General features: G+C 36.1%; 2 protein-coding genes across 2 annotated transcripts in view; both read right to left on the bottom strand.

Moving 5' to 3' along the window:
- Positions 1 to 2,653: 2,653 nt before the first annotated feature.
- Positions 2,654 to 24,101, bottom strand: LOC139701079 (sialin-like). The gene is made up of 8 exons (XM_071599654.1): positions 24,040 to 24,101; positions 18,837 to 18,901; positions 17,309 to 17,478; positions 13,990 to 14,199; positions 12,443 to 12,685; positions 8,890 to 9,036; positions 6,368 to 6,500; positions 2,654 to 2,946 (listed from the first exon to the last, which is right to left on the bottom strand). The coding sequence occupies exons 1-8, from the start codon at positions 24,099 to 24,101 to the stop codon at positions 2,654 to 2,656; spliced, it is 1,323 nt and encodes a 440-aa protein (XP_071455755.1).
- LOC139701078 (vesicular glutamate transporter 2-like) overlaps positions 17,364 to 25,776 on the bottom strand; it is a 167,573-nt gene continuing 159,160 nt past the window's right edge. The window contains exon 4 of the mRNA XM_071599653.1: positions 17,364 to 17,478. The gene's annotated coding sequence lies outside the window, so the exon portion shown is untranslated. The remainder of the gene's footprint in view (positions 17,479 to 25,776) is intronic.

Below are 25,776 nucleotides of genomic sequence, written 5' to 3'. Positions count from 1 at the left end.
CCAAAATTGAATGCTGGTGCTATGTATTAATTGGGCATTGTTGTTGTATTTACTTAATCTAAGCTAAATAGCAGTTGGGAACATGTAGCTAACATACATTCAGAAATTCCTTGAAATAAAACAAAAAGTTAAAAGAGAGGATCACACCTAAAATGTTTTCATGAGACAGTATATTTAGGGATAAATCTCAGCTATTCTGCTCACCAAACATCGACTTCTCTGTAATTTACCAATTTGAAATGTAAAATCAATATTGACTATGGCTGAACAGTGCCCCGACCCACGAGCTTAGATTGGATGTTTTTGAAAAATGATGTAGAGGTGCCAGTAAAAAAATTCAAAGTTCAAGATAAAGTTATTTATTTTTGTCAATTTAAAAAAAATAATTTTAGTTAGAACCCATGTCTAACACATGTAGTTTAAACCATTAATTTGCATTATTTTTGGTTGACAACTTAATTAGTCCACAGTCATAATGATTCTGTTGGAGCTGTAGCATTTTGTGATTTGCAGAGGAGAATTTCCCTGACAGTATCAGGTTTTAACTCTAAAAGTCCTGGAATTTTTTGATAATTATACTACCTTGATCAAAAAGTTCCCGGAATAACCACCGTGTGGCGCTCCCATCGTTCCGATTTGAGTTCTGTTTTTTTTGTTAAATTGGTACATCTGTTGTTGATATTCCCTTTAAATCTTAGTGTCATAACTTGACATTTGCAAAAGTTACGTAGCCAAGAGTACATCTATCTCTGTGTGTGTTGGCGATTTTTTACAATTGCAGAAATGGATTTAAATTTGCAACAACGAACTTGTATTAAATTTTGCGTAAAAAACGGATTTAGTGGCGCACGGACGTTGGAAATGTTGGAAAAGTGTTTCGGCAACGATTCTCTAAAAAAAACGGTCGTTTACCAGTGGCACGAGCGGTTCAGAAGTGGTCGTGAGTCAATCGAAGATGATGAACGCAGTGGCAGACCATCGACATCGAAAGTCGGTGAAAAAATTGATAAAGTAAAAGAAATGTTGGTCAATAACCGCAAATTAACCATCAGAGAAATAGCGGAGGACTTGAACATTGCCTATGGATCCGCCCAAGACATTGTGGTTAATGATTTGGGTTTCCGTCGTGTAGCAGCAAAGTTGGTGCCAAAAGACCTCAATTTCATGCAAAAAAGAGACCGTGTTGACGTCGCAAAAGACATGATTTGCGAGGCTGAATCCGATCCCACATTCATCAAAAGGATCATTACTGGAGACGAGACGTGGGTTTATGAGTACGACACGCAATCCAGACATCAGGCAAGTGAATGGCGTTCACCAAATGAGCCGAGACCAAAAAAACCACGTCGTTTTCAGTCAAAAAAGAAGGCAATGCTGACGGTTTTCATGGATTACAACGGTGTAGTGCATCATGAATTTTTGCCAGAAGGCCAGACAGTAAACAAAGAGTATTATTTGGGCGTTATGAGACGTTTGCGTGAAGCAATTCGCCGAAAGAGACCAGAAATGTGGGCAGAAAACTCGTGGATTTTGCACCATGATAACGCACCGTCGCACAGTGCTATCATTATTCGTAATTTTTTGACGAAAAATGCAACAAATACCATCCAACAGCCACCGAATTCACCTGATTTGGCTCCCTGTGACTTCTTTCTGTTCAATCGAGTTAAAAAAACCATTACGGGGAACGCGTTTTAGCAGCCGAGAGGAAGTAATGGAAAAATCGCAGGAAGCACTGATGGACATACCGAAAACCGAATATAAAAAATGTTTCGAGGATTGGATCAAGCGCTGGCATAAGTGTGTTGCAGTCGATGGGGATTACTTTGAAGGGGACAATATAAATTTAGATGAATAAACTTGTATTTTTAATTTTCTGAATAAATTCCGGGAAATTTTTGATCAAGGTAGTATAACATTTTTGAATAGAAATTCAAGTAGAATCTAACATTGTGAAGCCATTTTTTATTCATACTCCTTAAAATTACAGGTTATGTAGTATCTTAATTATGCGTTTTCTCTACATTTAAATTAAGCAAAACAGATGGAAAGTTCAGGGTGTAAACAAGTATAGCTGAAAGATCAGTCCTAAAATTATAAGGGTTAATTTAAGATTACTTGGATGGTCATTTCTTCAAATTTTGGAATTAATAAGCTTAGACTGACCTCTCTTCTTGGCCTTCTGGTTTATATTATCCCAGTTGTTCCATTTTCTCTCTTTAACAGATCCAAACACCAAGTAAACCAAATAAACTCCAGCTGTTATGCCAGCTCCCAGGTAGAAAACAATTGCCCATTGAGACATTGTTTGCTGAGATAAGATAAAATGTATAAATCAGCTGAAATGCCTACAGTATTAAGTTAATCCAATTATTTACAGCCTAGTGACTGGTGATGAAAGTCACCAGCAAACTAGCTAAAGGTGTACTTCAAGTGATAAGTTTTGGTTCCAAATGCAGGTTGAAATGTTCTCATATGTCAAAATTTTCTTTATTGAAAAAATGTTAACAGTCGGGGATGAATAGTTAACTTGTGTTACCATTCATGTAGGTTCTCTTTAAAGTTGACAAAATACTATTGATTTGGGATAGCCAAATTAGAGAGACTTCTTAGTGGAATATTTTTTATGCTTTGCCTACTGCATCTAGTTGGATTAGTCAAGCAATAAAAACTCCCTGATATACCCAATATTATATATTCTTACATTTCCTTTAACTATTGCTGCAATCACCAGTGGTGTGATAATGCCAGCTGAGTTTACAACTGTGTGTAGTATTCCAGAAGTAATTCCAACATAGTTAACTGCTAGGTCAATGTGATTGACATATGATCCTCCAAAGAAAGCTCCTGTAAACAAGCCATTTAATGCCAGAAGAATAACTATGGTCTCAGGATCATATCCAACTTGGATGACAGCTATTAAACATGCAGTTGGCCCCAAAGCAGCTGCAATGAAATTTAAAATACTATAATATATTTGAACTCAATTTTTCTCCCAAGTCTTTGAAATAATAAAAATTATTTAACTGTGTGCACATTCATCTGCATATTAGCTTGAGCATATGTCTTTTCTGATGGCTTCATCAGGTAAGAATGAATTTACATTTGATCATCTCCCCTATAAATATGATTCTTACAAACTGAATGCCCAATAAAACACTACATCATCCAAAGTTTTGCAGAATTATTTTTCATCCTTTTGATTGGAAGCTGCTAATTGCAGTCCCCCTTGATTGTTATCTTGTCTTTTAACTGTGCACTCCATTGTTACCCTTGTAATAAAATGATAACATTCTCTCAGCATATGTTTAATCTCATGTGCAACATGCCACTCCACTATATGTAGTAGTTCTTTATAGGCTTAAATATGTGTGTACTATAATGTAATTTTAATCCATAACAATTTTTAAAGTTTAAACCAATTAAATATTTGACTAACTGAAAATATGGACGATGACAATGATTATCATATTTTAAAATAGTATAAAGATAGGAAATAATTAACCATAGTGTTTTGTAAACTGATAATTATTATCCGTATTAAAAGATTTTGTACTCTTCAAAGACTTTGTTCAAGGATACAATGCATTTCACTGAATTTTGGCATCATCAGGTACCTGAAATGCAATTTATCTAAAAGTAAAGTATGGAAAAGTACAAAATCTTTTAATGTTAATATGAAAGACTTGCATGAAGTGAAGCCTGAAACCGTAGAGTATATTATAGTTATTACTTATGATATTGTTTTATTTTGTGGAACTCATCTGTTGTTTAGGGCGAGAAATTTAAATCCTGCAAATCTGTTTGGTCATATACATTGCTATTTCACCATCCAGGTTTGGAAAATATTTCATCCTCAAGTGCACATAATAAAGAGGGCACATCCTTAGGTTCATAGGTAGGATAAACAACTGTCAGGAAAAAGATAATGGATGGCTATCATGGTCATAATTGATTCAAGAGGTGTTGAGGAAGTTAGAAGGGAAAGGCCATGGGGAAGATCCAATTTTCAGGAAGGTGTAGTCATCACTTGAATGCAAAGTAAACTGTAACTTAATTAACATAAATTCAATAGAGCCGGAAGAAGGAAGCCTTCGGGTTAGCTAGGCATCCAAGGTATATTTATTTACTGTTTAAAATATTTTTAGGGAATTATTTCATGTAACTTGATTAAGGTGGGATTTTATGCTTTCAAGAAATCACTAAGGTACTAATTATTAGGTGGATTAAAGATTATGAAGGGTGTTTGTTTAGTAGAATTTGATGATTATCCAGCTGAACAATTGTACAAATTAGCCAAAAATATTTGGCAAGGATGAAGAAACAAGTTTTGTGTTTTCTCATGGGGAACACCACATCTTTTTTTGCCGAATACTTACTTGAGGAGAAAACTTGTTTTTTTCTCCTAAGATTTTACACCAATAAACAAGGTAGCCAAGCTCGTCTGTTGTGAGAAGTCCAAAATTTTAATATCAGGAGAAGATAGTGCTTCACAAGGAGGTTTTGTACTCCTTCCACTGCCCCCAACTCAATATGGGGAAACATGGCCGCAGAAAACAGTTCTCCCCTACACCCTTGCCACTCCTTGCCCTTCTACTTCCATGCATTCCCGATTGACCATCTCCCATCACCTCAATACATCCCCCTAGTGACTCAACCCCTTCTCTCCTTCAGGAGACACAACATAAACCCTGTATTAATCGACTGATGCTGTTAATATTCAATGAACCTAGGCCATAAAAAGATAAATTTTATGTAGAAAAACTAAGTTACACTTTTCATTTCAATGTTTTACGTTTCCTCCTGCTATGCTCCTATAACAACTTTGTTGTCATATAAAATGTGTTCATTTAGCAGAAAATCATAATTATATTATTAATTAAAAGTAGCAATTCTCATAAAAGATACATAATTGAATTTTTCATGGCAAACTTTCCACATATTTCTCTTTTCGTTCCAATGCATCAATGCTTTTTTCCTAAAATGGCAACTCAAACCATATCATATTTGTTGGTGTCTTGAATTCAGATCAATGTGCTGCATAGGTTCAACTGGAGGCTTGAACCTTTTAACACCCTTTTTTGTCTCGAAGTGAGGGCCCAACCAGTGAGCCACATCTGAGTAATATTTTACATTGGATAGTTAATAAAAGTTCTCAAAATAAAAGTATCATTGTATTTGTGTATATATCTCCTTCTCCTTAGACAAATCTTTTAAGGAACATTTATGCATTGGTTAAATGCTCTACCCTCTGGGATATGTTGTGCCTGTTTATATATGGAGGAAAAGAAAACTTTAGCCTTGATAAAACATTTAGCTCATCATTTTTTTATTTTAAGCTTCATATAAGATCCTCTAAAACTAATCCAAGGAATGGTGAATGTATGCTCTAGGACCCATAAAGATTTCTCAGCAAATGAACCTTGAGTTGATGAACATATTTTTCAGGCTTTACCAGATAGAATCTTTGTATCAGCAATCAAATTACTTCATTGACTATTTCATAAATGCAGTTTTTTCCTCCTACTTCCTGTTAGTCTTCATTTTGTTCAAAACCCTCAGCTTTTGTTTCCTTCCTCAACAGTGGGTGTTCAGTGCAAGGCATTGATTCTTCATCTATGAATGCCCACCTGTGCATCTCTTTGCTATTTAGTTAATGATTCTTATTAATGCAGTCCTGAAATACTTAATGTATTAATAAAAGTAATTAATCCTAAAGTACTTTTTGTTCCAGTAGATGCATACATTTGTTAGCCCCACACCCTCTTGTATACTCTTGCGATAAAATGAAACTCATACATAGTTGTATGGCTAAGTTTCACCCTTGCTCTAATGACTTTTGTTCTCGTTAACCTTTAAATTTTCTCACATTTCTTTACCAACTACCAAATCAAATATTCAACCAGCAGTCATTATTAATAAGAAATTATTTTGTAATTTTTTTGAATTGATACCTAATAAAATACCCAGGTTTCAATATCAGTGGTATCATTAATAATATCACTGTTGCTGTAGAAAATGGGTTAGTGTTTTCATAAATCTATGTAAACTGGTAAAAGTGTCCTTGATTCTGAGTAATTAATAAAAAGTAATTCCTAACTGAAACTGTTAACTAGAATAGTATTTTTCCTGAGAAACCTGCTGCCCCCCTATCTTCCTCCATCTTCTCTCAATTATTTTAGAAGGATATGCCCTCCTTATTTTATGAAGCTAAAGAAATACAAGCTTATAGAAATATAAGAAACATGTGTTGCAAACTATAAATATTCAGTGGATTTTTTATTCCTTTCCCTAATAATATTAATTAATCTCATTTGACTCATCCATGTTAATCATAGATTCATAATTAAGGGTTACAAAAACTCACCAATTCCATTAAAAATTTTGTAAGCTGCAATATGAGATAAGTATTTCTTCTTCCTCAGCCATTGAGAAAGAATTCCAGAAATAATACTGGCAATCCATGAGAGCAGAGATGGAAGAGCTGAGAGAAATGCCAGCTGAAAAGAATCAGATGCATAATATTTATAAAGATTTTTGCTTTGCCGTAGTCTAAAAGTATTATTGCTACTGTGGACTCACCCAGGAGTGATTACATATTAATGAGATCAAATTTACCGATAGAGATCCAAACTAAAATCAAAACCTCAATAATCATCCCGAAGGTTAGATTGATTGGTGAGAGTACAACTTGCCTTGTATTGATCTCTGTGTTGTGTGAAATTTATGCACGAGTTTGCGTAGAGCACATAGCCTGAAGTTACCCAGGATCATGCATAAAAAAACCATGTAGACTGTATGTAGCCGTGGGTGTTCAGAGACACCACCCAAATGTGGATCTGGTTATTGAATGAACCCTAAGCTACTATGGAAACGCATTTCATCATTGAGTAAACATTATGTAAGCAGCAATTATTTCCATTTAAAGTGGTAGTTACATGCCTGCTTTCCTCTTTGTTTGAGAGATATCAAAAGCCATATTGTACCTAGGTTTATCCTCATTCAACTTTTTAAAATGAAGGAAATATCATTAGGTATTAGCTCCTTTGTCTTAGGTCCTATAGACCAGCAGATCATAATAAAGCTCATCTAATTGTGATAGGATGGCTTTTTTTTGTATTGATTTCTCCCATAGATAATTCAATCCTGTAAGAACAAAATGTTTTTTTTTTGAAAAGATTCTTCAAGCTCATCCTTTTAGAAATTTTCTCTTGTTCATGATATGTGACTCAGCTTACACTTTCCATGTTGGGAAACACTTGAGAGTAAAAGTTAATGCTCCTCCTCTTTTAATTCAAGCCTATGTATTACCATAAATGTTGAAAACCCAGAATGATTGTCCAAGTGAACTTGAGTAAATCAGTAGAAGTAAGAAAAGATGCCAACTCAATGCCACTATCGTTGCAATGCATGTCATTTTCTTTTTAGATACCCATGCTAATGATTACATAGATAATGAATATAAGGAATTATATTACACACAGTGTTTTAATGATTTTAGATAGGTGTTTTTAGACCTGCATAATCTATGAAGTTTATGGGCATAATAAATCTATTGACTAATTATGAAGACAACAAGAGAAATCTAAAGACCATTAAGAATGATTCATTTTTAAGCTCAAGAACCACATCAAAAACAAATACTGGACCCATAATTCTCTCTGTTCTTCTCTGATGTATGCCAATGATGCTTTCCATAAATGCAAATGTCCTCTCTCCACCCCCGTTGCTCTTTATTTCCATTGATCAAACGAAGAGCAGATTCAACTGTCATTTTCACTTCCACCCTTCTCATCCCACACTCCCAAAGATCACTTGTCCTTTACTCACTTTCACAACCCTCATTTGAGCCCTATCAACTCATGCCAAACTTGTAGGGTACGAGTAGTGTGACAGATTACCACCAGAGTTCTAAAGACAACCACCTTATGGTCAGAATACCACTCATCGCAGTCAATGTCCCATTTCCTGCACCGATTTTTTTATTTTCGCCTTGTTGATACAAGGCCATAGCTTTTCTTTGTGGACCATAGGCTAACTAAAGCATGATCTTTTGCCAACTTGATTTTACATTCCCCGCCTACTTTAATTCCTGCCTCCAGCCCTTCCACAGTCTCTCTTATAATTTCCACTAACACAAAAATTGCACTCCCATTGTTTGACTGGTTAACTAAAATTTGATCATCCTCAAGCTTAACTAATTTAATGAATGTCCTACTGGCTTTCATTCGTATTTCCAGTTCTTCCCATGTCTCTCTTACTTTTCCTCAACATGTACATTAAAGAGCACAGGTTATAATGGGCACCCCCATCTCACTCCTCTTCCTAACACTGCTCATCTGGACTCTATCCCACCCTCGCACCTGAGCTGTCTATGACATGTTCAAGTTGCAGATAATCTCCTATCCCTCTTGACTATTCCTACCTTCTGTAATAAATTCATTAATTTTACCCAATTCTCTATTAAATAATGCTTTCTTGTAATCTACGAAACAGACTAATACATCCTGATTGTATTTTCTAAATTCATTAATTATACTTAACTCACTATATCAAACACCCTCATGAAGTCTCTAAAACAAAGAAGCATCCTGATGGACTGTCTTTAAAAAACATCAGACACTAATTGGGTCATATCAGCCCATCAGTTATATTAGAAGATTTGTACACACATCAAAAATCAATGCAATACATTCTGAAACAATGCTACTCTTGCCACCTTGAATAGTGTCACTCGTAAATCAATAGTTTTGAAATTACTCTTCAGGAATCAAGGATATGATTTGAGCACTATTTGATGCCAGTATTGCTGTAAGGAACTAAGGCCTATGCTTCATTTGGTAATTCTTCCTGATGTACACATTCACAGCCTGGAAACTGCAATTTTACCTTTTGTATGTCAAAGTTGAGCACGTTCTTCATGTATGTAGGAAGGTCAGACAGCATGGTGTAAACCACCCAACCAGTACCCCAGTGGAAAAGTATTCCGGTCCACAAGTGAATATCTGTCAGAATGCACATCCAAGGAACATCTTTCTAAATAGAACAGAAAGGTATAATAATTAGTTTTAATTATTAAATTAGAGCTTGTTTGCAGGATTGAAGATCAATACAATAAGGGATGCATAATTATCTCAATAGTTTCAGCCTCAACTTTGTGGAAGTTCATTTTAATAAATGAAAAAGAAAAACTTTGTTCCAATCCACCACTTTATTTCAGGTACGACTAGTTTCGACGCTACGGCGTCATCCTCAGGTCTGACCTGAGGATTACGCTGTAGCGTCGAAACTAGTCGTACCTGAAATAAAGTGGTGGATTGGAACAAAGTTTTTCTTTTTCATTTATTAGGGATACATAACATCATTCTACTGTCTGAACACATTCATCGCTTTGAATAGTTACCTTCATAATAAAAAACTGAAGGGTCTTTTAATCCCTTTCCTATATGCCATTTTATTTATTTATTTAATTAGCATTAATCTGAAAACAGCACTTTTTGGCCTTCACATCAGACTTTAAATAATGATATATGACAATAGATAATTAAAAACACCCAAGCCCAAGGTGGAAGAAAACCACCTAGGCAGGAATTGAACCTGTGACATCTGGGTTGGCAGGTGAGGAAGTCAACCCACCACTCTAAGGGCTGGTGCATTTCATCCAGAAAACTTCTTTTGTAGTATTAGTAATAATATTTCATAGCCTTCCATTCAAGGTTGTTTTGGATCAATGCAAACTCAACACCCCTAAATTTATCAGGTTCATTTAACAACTTACAACCTTACACCCTAGACTACAATGAACCCTTCATCAATTTGGCATATGAGAACATTCTACCTCCCATCATATCATCCAACATGCTTATCCTTTTACTACCCCCTTCCTTGCCTGCTTAATATCCTCCACGTTGTCTTCTACATTCCATTACCAGTCAATGTGTCAAAACATATTCACCTATCATATGAATTGGTGAAAATCAATTCAAGTCTTGACATTCTATTATGAAAATACATTTGGTATTTACTCTTTGATTCCAGATTCCATTCTGGGAGATCATAACCTTAGAATGCCCACCAGGTAGGAGTAGATATGGAATGTGAAAACTGGAGCACACCATTATGAATGTTTCGTTGCATGATGTCAAAAGGCATTAAGTATTTTTGTTTGGTGTTTTGAAAACCAAAATTCAAAATAGTGGGTTCCTATCCCTGTATTCCATATCAACTGCCAGGTAATATGTACAAAAACTCTATTACACAGCTCTCGTAGAACATTGAATCGAAGTGCAAAATTTTTAGGGTTACAGGGTGACTATTATCTTAAGTGGGATGAACATATACCTTAGTACGTAAGAAAATTAATTCAGTTTACTACCAGATATCAGTTTTAAAACACATTGTGAGTTTAGATGTCCATAAAGTGTTATATCATGGCTTGTTTTGCTCTGTTAATTCTTATGGAATTGTAATCTGAGAAACTTCATCCTCATTTAATCAAGTATTTTAGTTCAGAAAAAATAGTAAGACTCATAAGTAATCAACCTTATTGTGCATATTGCCGACCTCTTTTTAAATGTTTGAGAATATTTGTATCTTCTGTATGTCGCTATCATGCAGTGATTTAAGCTAATAAAAACAAGAGTGATTTTAAAATGAATAATAATTATCACTGACATAATATCAGAAGATGTAAATGTATACATGCGAAAACATCAAACCAATCTATGGTAGATAAAGGATGAACATTAATGTGCACAAATTTGTTTAATAATCTACCTAAACATTTAAAAATGAGGCAAGAATTTCAGTATTCAAGAAGAATCTACATGGACATCTGGTTGATGACTTTTATTATAGTGTAAATTAATATCTATGTAAAACCTGAGTGTATGTTAGTTTCCTTTCGTAACTGTATTTCGCATTTATAATTGGGATTAATATGATCTATATCCCATTAATGTGTCCTATACACCTTTCATGTATTCTTAATACTGTACACATGTGTCTGCTGGACAAATAAATATCATTAAATTATTATGATGAGTACATGGAATGCCATAGTAATAACTCTGAAGTTTGGTATAGGTAGAAGAGAGTAGCAGGTAGGTGTTGATGTCACTAATGTGGACATTTGGTTTAGATAAGTGGATAAGGTAGTATTAGAATTGATCTTAATCTGAATAAATAAATTACCAGCTATGTAGTTGATTGCAAGTTTAGTTTTGCCATCACACTTAAAAAACAACTTTGGTGACCACCAGTGTGAATATTGGTGAAAATGGCTAACTAATATATTAACAACCTCTTGAAGTGAGCAGCCATCTCAAATGTAAATACCAATAAATTTTATATAATCATGCCCATACAAAACTAGTCTGTCATATAAAAGGGCCCATTTGGCAATTTAATATTCAAAACTCTTTTAACTATTCTCCAGTATAAGATGCATTTTCAAATGTTCCATGCAGAGCAAAGGAGGTTGAATTGATTGTGGTAACAATTGCCTTCACTATAAAACTGTACTTTTCTGGAGCTAGTATTAGTGCCAGTACTGTGATACCAAGAAATACCTTGTGTTTTTGTTTTTTGTTATGGTCCCTAGGGTAATTGTCCCTGGCACCAACCCCTAGCATTTTCTCTCATGGCAAAAACTTGTCCATGGTGCATGTATGATGCGAAAATGGTATATATTCTATTGTTTCAGGCTTCACTTCGTGGAAGTAATTGATATCCATTATTAAAATAGAAAGAAAGACTCGTACTTTTCCACAGATTTTATTATACGGTACAACGCGTTTCACCGACTTGCGGCATCATCAGGTACCTGATGATGCCGCAAGTTGGTGAAACGCGTTGTACCGTATAATAAAATCTGTGGAAAAGTACGAGTCTTTCTTTCTATTTTAATAATGAAAATGGTATAATGCAAATGCATGGAAATATATGGATACAGATTTGATGGTGCTATTTGTAACCTCCAGCATAAAGCATTCATTTCATTGGTGTTTTAAATAGGGCGATTGTTATTTTTCAAAAGGCACAGGAGTGTATCTAGGATGTTACAATGGCAGGAGTTTTGCTGACGGTATATATGTATACACAAAATAGCTTTGTTCATGCCTGAAAAATGCAACTCCTTTGATTTTGGTGTGTTCTGTGCATGAGAACTGGATATCGGTAAATATATGTAGTATCAAAGCATCACAATGACTTACCCTGTTGTATATCCCTTTGGAATACTATGAAGAACAGTTAGGTTCCAAGGGCATTTGGAAAAGAAGGTGGGGAACATGGTCATTGTTTCCATATAATGAAGTGCACTGCTTGAAATCGCAAAAGTGGACAATTGATGAGCTTCACTGCAACTTTATGTCATGGCAGATGATAGAAATATGATGAAGTCAGAGTAAACCTAGGTTCTTGATCAGTTTAAAATTCTTACCAATGCATTCCGTTTCTTCACTTCTTTTCTCAGTTCTTTTAGGATGTAGTTTTTCTCTGCTTTGGATATACGAGGATGGCATGATGGATGGTCGTATACAAGGAGCCACCAAGGGAGGATGAGAACCATAGCCAATGTTCCAAAGAAGTAGAAAACCATAGGCCAACCTCCTCCTTCCAGTGGCCATTTACTAAGTGGTCCAGATGCAGCCATTCCAATGACAGTTCCAAGGAAGACTGCTACCTCCACCACCCAAGTTCAAAGACATATTGTTGATTTATCCTTTGTCATCCATTGGTGACAATGGTGAGTTATACATATTTAGCTCATTAGATTGAATGCCTCTTCCAAACAGAGTGCTAATATAATAATCGCATGCATTTAAGATAAATTAATCACATTTAATTGTTGAATAAAATACATAAAATTTGAAATATTTGTTTGCTGAAAATAAAGAGCAAACTATATGGCCTTGAATAATAAACTTAATGCTAATGATAGCACACTTTTTAAGTGCAAGACTGGTAAACATTTTAATGAATAATTTACTTGTACATGTCTGGAGTTGTGTGTTGAGAAACTGAAAAAGAGGTTAAAACACAAGATAGTATTTATCTACTTCAACAAAAATGGCTGTTTGCAATGAGTTGGAGCAAATTGAACAAAAGATTTAAAAGTCCTATACCATGTGAGGTATATCACTACTAGGTTCATAACTTTTGTAAAAGTTACCAATGTGGATGGACCAAGTGATTAAGTACCAATGTGGATGGACGATGGACCAAGTGATTAAGCATTGCTACCCTTCTGCCAGTACGTCCTCTCTCCCCCAGCAGGACATGGAATACCCTTACACTCAAATTACAGTGAAAATTTTGTTAACCCCACATATTTTCTATCTCCCTTCACTCGGTCCAGCGTGCCTATTTTCTCCTGCTTCCACATATTTTCCCAACATTCCCCCTCTATCACAGTCTTCAATATTTCACTGATTCTTAGTATCACGTCAATTCACTTTTCCTGACTTTGTATTTCTCCCACCTACTAAGTGCTGCCACTCTTACCTTTTTTTTAATATTAGAGTTTTTCCATGAAGCATTTGCTAGTGTAATCTACCCTATTGATTTAGGTTCCCATGCATTTTGTCATTGTAACAGTCAATCATTAGAGTAAACTGGGGCCAAATTGAAAATTAAATTTTTTAGACCATGATTCATTAAAAAAAATCAATTCATGGAAATAAAATAAATAATTAACAAGCTCATGGGCCATTATTAACCTCCCAAAAAGATATATTTTCAATAGGTTATTAATAAGACTTACAAGAGAAAATGGTGCCAGAAAATGAACTTCTCTCATGAGCAGGGAACCACACAGAAAACATTTGATGCATTCCAGGTAGGATAACTCCCTGAATTTTACAAAAGGAAGGATGCTTGGTCAATGGATCACAATCAAAATAACTTTCACTTCAATACAAAAGTGCATTGTGGAATATAACTAATTCAAATGTTACCGACTGAAGAAATTCCCTCCAGCACACGAACCACAAAAAAAGCCCACGGACCCCCTTTCCTAGCAGCTAGAGGGCTGAAGATGGTGAAGAACCCTGTGAGTGCTATTCCAGGGCCAACCACAACCTTGCCCCCCCACCGATCTGCTGCGTAACCTCCTAAAAATTGAGTCGCCAAATAACCATAATAATAAGATGACAAAACATATCCCTGAACCTCCATACTCCATGTAAATTCGCCTTCCTGAAATAGAATAAAAAGTTTTATGCACTCATTCAATCAGTATACCAATGCCCAAAATCATGTCCACATTCATTTGAAAAAAAGTGCTCATATAGATAAAATATTTTCTATTTGCAGAGTATGTTGAAATTTTTAATTAGAAGGCTTTATAATTATTAGGAACTGTTCTATGGGGACTTTAAATGAAAAATACTAATAATGTAGCAATGTGCAGCCCTTTTCATAAACCTTGGAGCTGTAGCTAAGCAATTCTTAGCAAAGGATCCTCACGTGTGGAGGGAAAGGATGCAAACTTAGAAAGTGAGTTAACATGGCTTCTAACACCCGAAAATCACCCTCTGGCCATCATTGTGGCTGGGAATCAGAAGAAAAGAGATTGGCAGAGTAGGGAACTATTATTTGTGTATTAAAATAGAACTAAAAGGGATTCTTGTATAAAAACTGGTTGGACATGAGATGTTTTACCTTTAGGTATGAGAATGCCCAAAATCATGATATATGTACGGAGAGTGTAGGGAATACTTTTTTTCTCTCTTCTCTTTTCATTGATATCTCTTTGGGTACTCACACAGTAATCGAATGATCATTGTATACATTGTAAAAGGTGCACAAAGGAAAAAGTTACCATCGATTACCCAAGCATAAGTAGGATGATTTGCTTCAAATTATTAGGTAGACTGAGGAAATGAGAAAATGTTATGTTGATTGACTAAAATCAGAGGATGTGCTACCTTGTTAAATCAGTTCATCGCAGGTAACTTTTTAAAACATTTGTATAGTGCACACATACTATTACAAGGGGCTGTGTTTAACCCATACCATTAGACAAGGGATCCATAACAGTATGAATTTCTAAGAGTGTCTTACGATTCTCCTTCCTAAACTGGCCATCACTCATTGTTTGTGTTAAATTATCTAGAATCACATTCTTCTTAAGGATTTCACAAACATTGCAACCAAGCACATTCCTTGTTAATTCATATAATGTATTTTCCCATAGTCATCTATTGCATAGTTTGAAAGTCTGATGGAATTCCCATGTTGTCAAATCAATACTAGTGCTACAAAAGAAAGGTGTCAGAATAATCTATCATTCAGATTTTGTGGGTCACTATAGGCCACTGTACATTTATAATTATGTTATGACTGTTTACTGCTGAAATAATTTTGTAATATCATGTGATGTACAAGAAAATGTTAATAATCTCTTGACAAGATCCAATGTACATAATTATGAGGCATAAAACAGACACTAAATTCATCATATTCTTATTTAGCTAAGACCCAAAGTTCAGTGAAATTCATGGGCATCACATTTGTTAATAACCTACCTAACTGATGCTTTTGGCATCGGCATTTCAACATTCAAATCCAGACAGCATTATTAGCTCTCAATTGAGACTTTTAACTCGCTCAATGAATTTCTTGAAGCTGACACTAATGACTTGATATTCAAGTAAAATGTATATAAAAATTTGTTCAGGTATTTTTTTTTGTGCCTGTAATGATATTGATGATATTATTAATGGTATTTATCCATTCAATTATGAATAAAGATTATGATAATTATGATAATATCCCTATGTATTTACTAAAGAGTTAAGGAGAAAATGGAAAGTATGATATTTAGAGAAAAGTAAATAAGAGGAGGATTCTTGGTGATATTCAAAGACTGCAGAAAGATTTGCTGGAGAAGTTAAGAAGAGGCTGTAGAATATTGAAAGTTGTGATAGAAGAGAAAATGTTGGAGAAGTGAGTGGGAGCAAGGAAAGAGAGCAGTCTTTTTGGATGGATTGATGACAGTTAGAAATTATGAAGGACTACAGAAGGGATTAATGTTGGGTAATTAAGAGGAAGTTCATGTTAAATTCAATGCATAATTATTCTTAGGAACCATCCAAACTGAATTTGATAGGCAGTCTACCTGTGATGATGGTCATCTTAGGGGATCATCCAAATTGAGATAAATGCTTTTGGAAGACAGAGGGTAGTAATGTATCTCCTTCTTTCTCACTTATCAGCATTTCAGTCATCATGGGTCACTTTTTCTCTGCTGAACCTTTGCCAATTTTTTAATTGGACAATGTATTATCCATGGTCTTTGACCCCAGAAATGACCATGGAAATCTACAATTTGACTGCAGTAATTATTCTGACTTTTTTAGTTTGTCCCTGTGTGTCAGGGGTTAGGTGGTAGAAGAGACTCAATTTCATTCTTGTCCCAAAATAAAGACGAATATCTATATATCTATCCCTCCTCCCCTAAAAAAAATGGCATTCATGAATCCAGAAGTGCAAAGCTGACTCAATATGTCATCTCAAACAATATGAGGTCTGTCGAAAAAGTATCCAGTTATACAATATTATGAGAAAAATATCCCGCCTAGAAAAATGAGACCTTAGTCTCCTTCAAAGTACTCCCTTGGGACCTCCCACTCTTAAACTTCTACATCTCTTCCACTTTACAAAACAACTGACAAAGTTATGTTTTGGAATGGTCATCTGCTGCCATGTTGAATTTTCCTTCATCTCGTCAGCTTGAAGAATTTTGTGCTGCGGTTGCAGGGGACTTCCTCCAAGCCTCAGATGATGACCCAGGTTTTCTGAAGAAAGTCATGACTGGAGATGAGTCATTGGTCTACAGCTATGACCCTGAGACAAAAGCCCAGTCATCCCAACAGTCGGTTCACGAGAAAAAGGAGAATGTGATGAGGTAGCTGAATTTAAAACAAATGACTTTGTCGGTTGTTTTGAAATAGCATATTAGAAGCTTAGCATAGCATAGTTCTTATCCTGAAACTATTTAAAAAAATATGTATATCACTGTAAATGGATTTCATTTTTCCATTAATGAAGTTTAAAAGTGTTTGGCCAGACTTGTAAAAATTCAACCTTTACACACACTTTATCACTTCTTTATTTTTGAGCTTACATAAGCTCCATCATTGAGCACCACTCTAAACTGTAACTTTTGCAGTTTATATATAAATCTGGTCGTACAAATCCAATGAAATTGAAAGTGACTGCAGAATACTATACTGCCTTTTACAAGTCAATATATTGTATGATACAATACTGAGTGTATTGGAATATTCAGTTGTCTACATACCTCATTTTCTTTTAATTCTGGTGAGCTTGAATTGGTCTTGTTTGGATGAGAAGAAACTGGGTGTTTTACCATAGCTACTATCGCCACTGAGAGATTAACTTTGAGAGCGTATTGCATCATAATACAGAGAGCTCCCATTATGGCCACAATATAGCGTTGCTGAATCCATTCTGTGATTGAATATAAAACTTTATTATCCAGAGGCACCTTTGGTTTTTAGGAATGAACTCATTCTTATACAAATATTTTCCTTGGGAAATGCAAATTAGGAAGTTGCACTTGAAATTATGGATTCTAAATATTTGATTAGCATATCATTTATTATTTCATATTTATAGTTTCCCTTAGGTGCATTTTAATTTATTGGTTTTAAATGCATGGTGAGTATATATAGAGTTTATAGAATCCAAACTGGAAGAGTCCATAGTGTGGAAAAGTAATTAATTATGGATGCTGTGATGATCAAAGTAATAACAGAGATAAAGACTATTACAATTTTCCACTTAATAAAGATTTATTTCCGACTAGTTTTGATGCACCACATCATATTCAAGTGTAGGACTAGAAAATAATGTAGTACATCGAAACTAGTCGGAAATAAATCTTCATTAAGTGGAAAATTGTAATAGTCTTTATCTCAGGTGTCATGGGACAGTTTCACCACATCACAACTGAATCTGTAATTTATGATCAAAGTGATTCAGAACATTTCAATTCATCTTCAAAATAATCTTAGAGCTATTTTTGGAGCACACTGGAATGTGTCACTAGAATATTTTTCTCGAAATTTCCATGCAACCAAATGAAGCACAAGGAGTGTAACTGCCCAGTGAATCCTGAATGTGTGAATTTCAACATAGATCATCGTACCACATTAGCCTCTCTCATCAAATTGGCATGCAGGTTGGAGACTGGTTTTATGTGCATGATATTCCTCTGTTAAAAATAATACCAATATAAGAGCTTTGAAAATTTTCTGTCTGCAAAACTAGGAAATAAAAAGGCCTCCTTATGGACTACAACCTTGATGTGGTGGAAGGTCTTTTGCATTCTGATGACCCCAAGAGCTGTTTCGGGGGAGCAATAGTATTTGCTCCTGGTAGAATAACACCCATGCTAGAGAGGCCAGAGGGTAGGAGCCAGACAAAAAGTATTCTACGCAGTCTCTGCCCCTCTGTGAGGTTGTTGCAAAGGCATCTGACCCCACTGGGTTGGCCATTTAGTGATGGTGTCATGTTAAAAACACTATTGAGGAAGGCAACAGGAAACCACCTCAATTATTCTTAAAGAAGCTTTAAATCTTTCATTTCGAGTGTACAGGAAGGTGGCAATGAATTAGGTTGTTGTCATATTCACTTAGAAAATATTTTAACTATGTTTCTGAATGCTGTTAATTGCGTAAAGATTATGAAATTGATTTTAGGGATCGATTAATACTTAGTTTAATGACTAAGAAACGAGTGTAGCTCATCGCACAATGCATGAACTTCCACTTCAAAACATATCCTGATTCGAATGAATGAAATACCTTTGGGTCGTGGGTAGTCGGAGATTTCTTGAACAACTTCCTTTTCTGCAGCTGCCATTGGAGAGCTGGTGAAAGATGACGGAAGAATGTGATTTATAAATAAGACTCGATGTAGGCATCACCAATAATACTTATTTTGATTTATAACGCGAGATATGTGGTAACGAGGGTGTGACGATGAAGAGATGCCTTGATAGTCGCTGTTCAATTGGTTATGAATTCTTATCGTCAATTGTGTCGTTATTGTGAATTTTATTCTTCAGTTTTAAATGTTTTCCACATCGTCATTTTTTGTCCTTCCGTCTGATTACTTGACTTAATGTTTCGTTCATCTCTCGCGACTTGTAAGCTCGACAACCTTCGGAAACGGAAACCTCATAGATATGATACTGCAAGATAGAAATATGAACGGCTACCAATTATCTCCAGCATAATCTCTGGTTGATGGATATCTTTTTAAGTATGTCTTGCATCTTAATCTGAAATCTATAGTCGTCACGCTATTAAGGAAATTATTTTGATGCATTCCATGAGGCGATGTTTATAATGCTTACAAAATATCGCGCCTAGCAATAGTTAAAGGGGGCGGAAAAAGAAGAAATTTCAAATTAAAAGTTTGCTGAATATATTCAGGAATACCATCCAATTTAGGTAACACTTATTAAACTCGCAATAGCATTCTTCTTATTTGAATTAACACGGATTTTCATTTAATTCCATAATATTTTTTCACTCCCCTTATTTGGGTCCTGCTTTAATATACATGCACCTACTGATCATTCGTGAGCTACCTATGCAGAAGTCTCATCCTTCTAGTGGTTCTCCAACTGATTGATATCTTTCCAAAAGTGCAGTCAACTTGTTAATAATTAAATAGTTTTCTTCGAAATGTTTTGGTGTCTCATCGTAACTGCATACTCCTAGGAAAATATTTCAAAAGATGCCCGATTAAAAGGCATGCATTTCTTCGGAATAATTAAGCAATAATTTACAATGCAGTGGAAAGGCCAATCCTAAGTAAAATCTCAGTTGAAACCATTCAAGGTCTCCATAAACATTATCGGCAACATATTTTTTCCGGACGTGAATGTGAAGTGCTGAATTCAGACCTTCAGTTAAGTGTGCGCATGATCGCAGATCGAATTGGAATTGATAAAACGACAGTGCACACCATTGTTGCTAAAAATTTGGCGATGCGAAAGATATGCGCTAAACTCTTCCCGAAGGTCTTGACGGACGACCAAAAGCAGAGACGATTGTCTGCTTGCAAAAACCTTCCGCAAAGTGAAGGATCTCAGGTTTTCCCGGCGTATGGTATTCAAGAAGTTCTCTCGGGTTTCCCACCGGGTCAGGTTGCAGTACACCGACGTTTCGAAGGCTGACTCTGCCATCGTCTTCAGGGTGAAGACGCTGGCAGGTTCACCCTGAAGACGATGGCAGAGTCAGCCTTCGAAACGTCGGTGTACTGCAACCTGACCCGGTGGGAAACCCGAGAGAACTTCTTGAACTTCCGCAAAGTCATCGCGACGATTCCCCAGCTCCGACTTGGCACCAGTCGACTATTTCCTATTCTCAAAAGCGAAATCCTGCCTCAAAGGTCACCATCATGTGACCCTAAGTGCCGTCAAAGAAGCTTGTACGCGTACCCTTAAGGACCTTCCGGAATCCGCATGACAGGGGGCCTTCGAGTCGTGGAAAAGCCGCTGAAAAAAGTGTGTCGATGCTCAAGGGATGCACTGATCGAAGAATTTTGAGGCATTGTAGCAATGTCTGAAATAAATCTCGTCTTTTTCCGAAACTTTTCCCGATACCTTTTATACAAACCTGATGGACTTGAGCGTTCCGATGACCCCTCGAGCTGGGCTGGCGGGAACAATGATATTTGCTCCTGGGAGGGTCACCCATGACAAATCGGGGGTTGGAGTCAGACAAAATATAGCCCGCGCTGTGTAGGGAGTGCAAAGGCGTCTGACCTCAGTGGGGCTGCCATTGAGTGATGGTGTCACTTAAAAACGTTATTGAGAAAGGCAACGGGAAAATACCTCAGTTCTTTATGTCTAGAAATGATGATTGATCGTGGTATGAAAATTAGTCCTGGCAACCGCGGGACTTAGCTCTGTAGACTGAGTGTCATGCCTGGCAATAAGGGAGACAAGGCCTCCACCAAAATACTTGGTTGGATCAGCATTAATAGCCAGTAATATCTAAGGCTTAGAAGGATGTGATTACCAATGCTGTATTGGCGATCGAAATGACGTCGGAAGACGGGTCAAAGGAATTCGCAGCTGCCTCAATGAGGAGCAGACGCTGCGCGGGTTACCGAAAGCCCTTCCGCCACATCAAGGTTGAAGTATTTTTTAATTAAAAAAGGTGTTATTTTCATTCGATTTTTAGGCATACACTCTATATTCATATTTGTCCCAGCTTTCATTTCGCCTAGCAATGTGACGCAATTTTTTCTTCATTACTCGCTGCACGCGTTCGTAGGATAGAGGATAACTACAAATGCAAATTCAAAATACGTACAACATTTGTCAAGTCCACGATAGTTTGTACCTCACTTCGCAGCGATCTTGCATTTGATTTTATGATGTCTGCTAGCAAAAAACACGGACTCTTTCTCTTTGTGCTCCGTCGTCTACCTTGCTTTCTGCTCGCGTTAGACGGAGACAGTGTGCCCCTACTGCTACCACGAGCGAGTCCAGGTCTTTCTGCTTTCTCTTTACCAGCTGTCCTGTCCCTCCCTATCTGGCACTCAGGATACCCCAGCTCGTTCAGTACTCTCTCGCACGCATTGCGGGCGCCTGTCGCCGATAGCGTGCGTATGCAATAGATTTGAATCCTTTAATTTTAAGATTAAACGCAGAATACAAACAAATAATTGGGGTTTTTATGAGGAACAATCAAACGAAAAACGAACACCCGCTGCAACAACCAGTCCGAGCACCAACAAGGACATAATCCAACAACCTGGCGTGCGCCAGTGAGTTATCACTATACAGTTCTCCGACCACAGCGATGGCAGCATTGTTGCATAAAAAGATAGCTTGTAGCGGACTGTGTTATGGCGGGTGTTCGGTTTTCATTTGACTGCCCATAGTAGATTAAAATAGAGTTACCCACTCATTTAATAAATATTATTTTTCGAGCACGTGCGTGCATTAATAGATAAACATTGAATAATCAAGAAAACGAGGAATCCTTCGCTGATTACTCAAGTGTGCATTGAAATAAAAAAAATTCTTTCTGAAATGGAAAAACATTTTCAAAATTTCACAATTTATTATTCATAATATTAAAAAAATGATCGAAAATGAAGTTGAATCACTTTAAAAGTTTTAATATAAAAATGTTTAAGAATTTGTTTCCCTACTTTTAGTCTCCTCAATAAATTTTGCATTTAGTTTGCTTTAAAATGAGCCTGCAAATGTCTTTTTACGTTGCTTTTGCTCTAAGGAATAGGGCCATTAATAATCAGTTTCTGAAAACTGCCATACTAGTATTGAAACATGGAAAAATTACTCTTCTCACTATTTTCCATGAAGCTATCTTATTTTGTGGCTTAACCAATTATCAGAACCTGCATCAACAACCATCTTAAAGGTATTTTTCTCTCATAAATTCATCAAATTCTCACCAAAATTAGGCAACTCTCGGTCAATTATAAGTTTAAAAGGCAGTCCGATGAAAGAAAATTCCCAGAGGATGAAGGATTACCATACATGTTGTCTCTTGCTTCATGCCCAAGAAGTGCCCCACACTCATATTCTTCCTCCATAATAATTGAAGGATAATATTTCTGCAGATGGTTCAATTGTAGATAATTCTTCAACATCTACTGATATTATTGCTGATTTGCAGCCACCTCTAAAGTTATCCTATTCTTTCAGAAAATTATTCATTGTGAAGACATATCGGCCAAAGTGTACCTATTATGTACACTTTTGGTATGTCTGCATACAGAGTTTGAGTATTCCTGAGTTATCTGGAGAAGTCACAGATTATTGTCTCAGTTCTGTCCATTATAAGCATGGGAACATGGCTTGCAAATGAAGTTAAAATCATGAGTAACAGTAGAATTCATCTCTCGAACCCAGAGGCTTCTGGAAAATAATATCTGCAGCCTTACTGATTCCAATATATACATCTGAGTCCAGCTTTGCTGGAAAATTTGGCTCCATGATAGTTACCACCAACACTAATCACGATGGCTAGAAAAGAAAGTTCATTTATCCAATGAAGCCCATACACCTCTCCTCAAATATATGTAATTGTACATATTTGTACTGAATTGGGAAAGTGAAGGTTGAGTGAAATAAGTACGAGTAATACTATTGAAAATGACTCTGGTGCTACTGCTCACATCTTACCCTACCAAATGCCTACCAAATGCAATTATTAACTAGCATTTGAAGTGAAATCAAAAAAAGTAACAATCCACATCATACTGGTTGCTTCACAGTTACGACGTGCTCTGAATCATTTTCTTCTCAACTTATTCCTCCACTGAAGGGAGGAAAATACACTGGGATACTGCTCTGCTTTATGGCCTTTCAACCAAAAATCCTGAATGTTGCTACCAACATGTCCTGCAAAATGTAATTTGGTAGCATTATTACATATCATGGCTCTAGGTCATTCCTTGCATACATCAAACTCACTAATGTGTAGATACACACAAAAATTAAAGGGATGTTCTTTGCATAGTATTGACCGGGTAAATTTGCAAAACACAAACCATGCCCAAAGAAAAATAAATATGTAGAAGCATATTAATCTTTTTCTAGGGTACTTTTCATACTAAAGGAATTGGCGCTTAGGCTCATAAAAACAGTTTTGACTTGCTACAAAAACTTTTTGTGTAAGACTTGTAGCATTAAATATTGCTTCATCAGCTTCCAGCCCATGGAACCATGTTTAATTGCAGAGAAGAGCATGAGACATGCCAAAATTCCTTTCCCTAATCGACAACTCTTTACAATACACATCCCAGTTTTGAAACACTTATTGAAAATTATTACGGAGTTTGTGAAGGCTATCTGAATAAATTTTGAGGAGTTTGTAATGAGGGTAATTTGAAAATTGAGTTTGAACTGGAAGTAGAATTCTTCTTATAGAAGTAATTTATGTTACCAGAAGTTATACGTTATTTCTTGTGTAACCCATGGCAATCCAAGTACATGCATTCTCTTCTTGCACCAACCTCATTCCTAGTACATCTTTGGGAGATGTAGTCATGAGGTCAACAGATGAACTATCACCCATGAATGGTGTTCATCCTTGAAACATTTTATACCATGTAATTGAGTGCATACATTCCATATTAAGGATTATATTGGAAATGCAGGTTACATTTTCCATGTGAAATCAGGGTTTGCTTGGATGTTGGATATACTGCTAAGTATTTATGGCTGTTATAGTTATCATCTTCACATTCTTTTTGTGGCTCCCTTCAACAAAAACTCTCATTACTCTGATAATTGCTACTTTGGTAGAAAAATCAAAATACTTAGAACTAACAGTTTGATTTAATTTTTTAATGAGTACATGACAGACATATATAGGGTGTCTGCAATGGATATCCTTGATTTTAATGTTTGATTGTTCAATGCTGCTTTAAATAAGACTCATAAAACATCTATGCATGGAATGATCAATTTGGGTGATAGTCAATCAAGTTTAATGAAAAAAGTCCTTCATAAAGTTCAATGTTGGCTCTAAATGTAAATTGAACAGTTTCATAGTGATAAAAAAACTCCTTCCAGCCACCGTACTTCATTTTGCGATCAATTTTACCAGCCCTCTCTGATCCATGCTTTGAACCTCCACAGAGTGATTGGTATTGGAGAAATGTGAGTACACATTGTCCTTCACATAATCCCACAAAAACAAAAATCCATTGGCATCAGATTAGCGGATGTCATCAAATGTTCACCGACCTCATCACTATTGAGTCAATGAAGATGAGCCAGTACAACTTTTCTCTAGTCTTCTGCAAAAACATCTTGTTGTTCTGGCTCATGCAGGGCAGCATAGTGGGCAGAATTTGAAGTTGGCATTTGAGCACTAGATGGATTGTTGTTGTGAAGAAGGGCCTTTGACCTAGGTAGACTTGTTGGTCTATTGTGCCAACCTATATTTGACCTCCCAGCGTCATACAAACAGGGGAAGGGGCATCAAAGTAGAGGTATGGAATCACCAATCCAACCTCCATCCAGGCCCTGCAATGAGTAACTTTGGTGGACTAAGAGGTCAAACAGTCATTGAGTGTGTCACTGGTGTATGATCTTATGTTTTCCCGGCAAATTACTGTGGAGAAGGCTACTTGGGTCTTCCACCGGGTCAGTTCCTCCATCGTTGGCATCAATGTTTCGGAAAACGACTCATTTTCCAAAACGTTGGTGTCATCATTGAAGGAACTGACCTGGTATGGAAGACCCGAGTAGCCTTTTCTTTGTCACCGATGTTTCAACATGGCTAGGCCCTTGCCCTCAGCTAAATAATAAATTTAATAAAACTTATTCAGTCAAATATTTCAAATGGTTAGTGTTTTGTGTGTGTGATGCAAACTTGCACTGAACTATTACGCTGAACTATATAACACCAAAATTGGAAATATCATTAGTAATAACATCCTGCTTTGTGCTTGATAAGTTAGTTAAACCTGAATTTCCAGTAAAGTGGGCTCTATTCATCAAATAAACACACTATTCATCGCATGCATAACATATCAATGAAAATAATGCAAGTTATTTCATGTAGTCAAAACCAAATTTGTCTTCTTTTAATTTAATGATGTCCTGAAATATTTCGCAAATGCACATAGCATGAACTTTCACAGCATGGGGCTATTATAGTGCCGGAGTGTTACATATGTGAATGGGGCCATTACTAGTACAGATGGACATTAGCATTTACTGCTACATATACAAATGGTTGT

This window comes from Hetaerina americana, unplaced genomic scaffold (genome assembly GCF_022747635.1).
Source record: "Hetaerina americana unplaced genomic scaffold, ioHetAmer1.1.p SCAF_11, whole genome shotgun sequence".
NCBI lineage: Eukaryota > Metazoa > Arthropoda > Insecta > Odonata > Calopterygidae > Hetaerina > Hetaerina americana.
The sequence above is the reverse complement of the archived record's forward strand: the minus strand, read 5'-3'. Positions and strand labels throughout refer to the sequence as shown.

Coding starts and splice junctions, on each gene's coding strand:
- LOC139701079 (XM_071599654.1), bottom strand. CDS start 24,101: ATGGGTGATAGTTCATCTGTTGACCTCATGACTACATCTCCCAAAGAT. Junction 12,686..13,989: donor GTCCGTGGGCTTTTTTTGTG/GTTCGTGTGCTG, acceptor TGGGTGGTGGAG/GTAGCAGTCTTCCTTGGAAC. Junction 6,501..8,889: donor TCAACTTTGACATACAAAAG/GTAAAATTGCAG, acceptor GATTCTTTTCAG/CTGGCATTTCTCTCAGCTCT.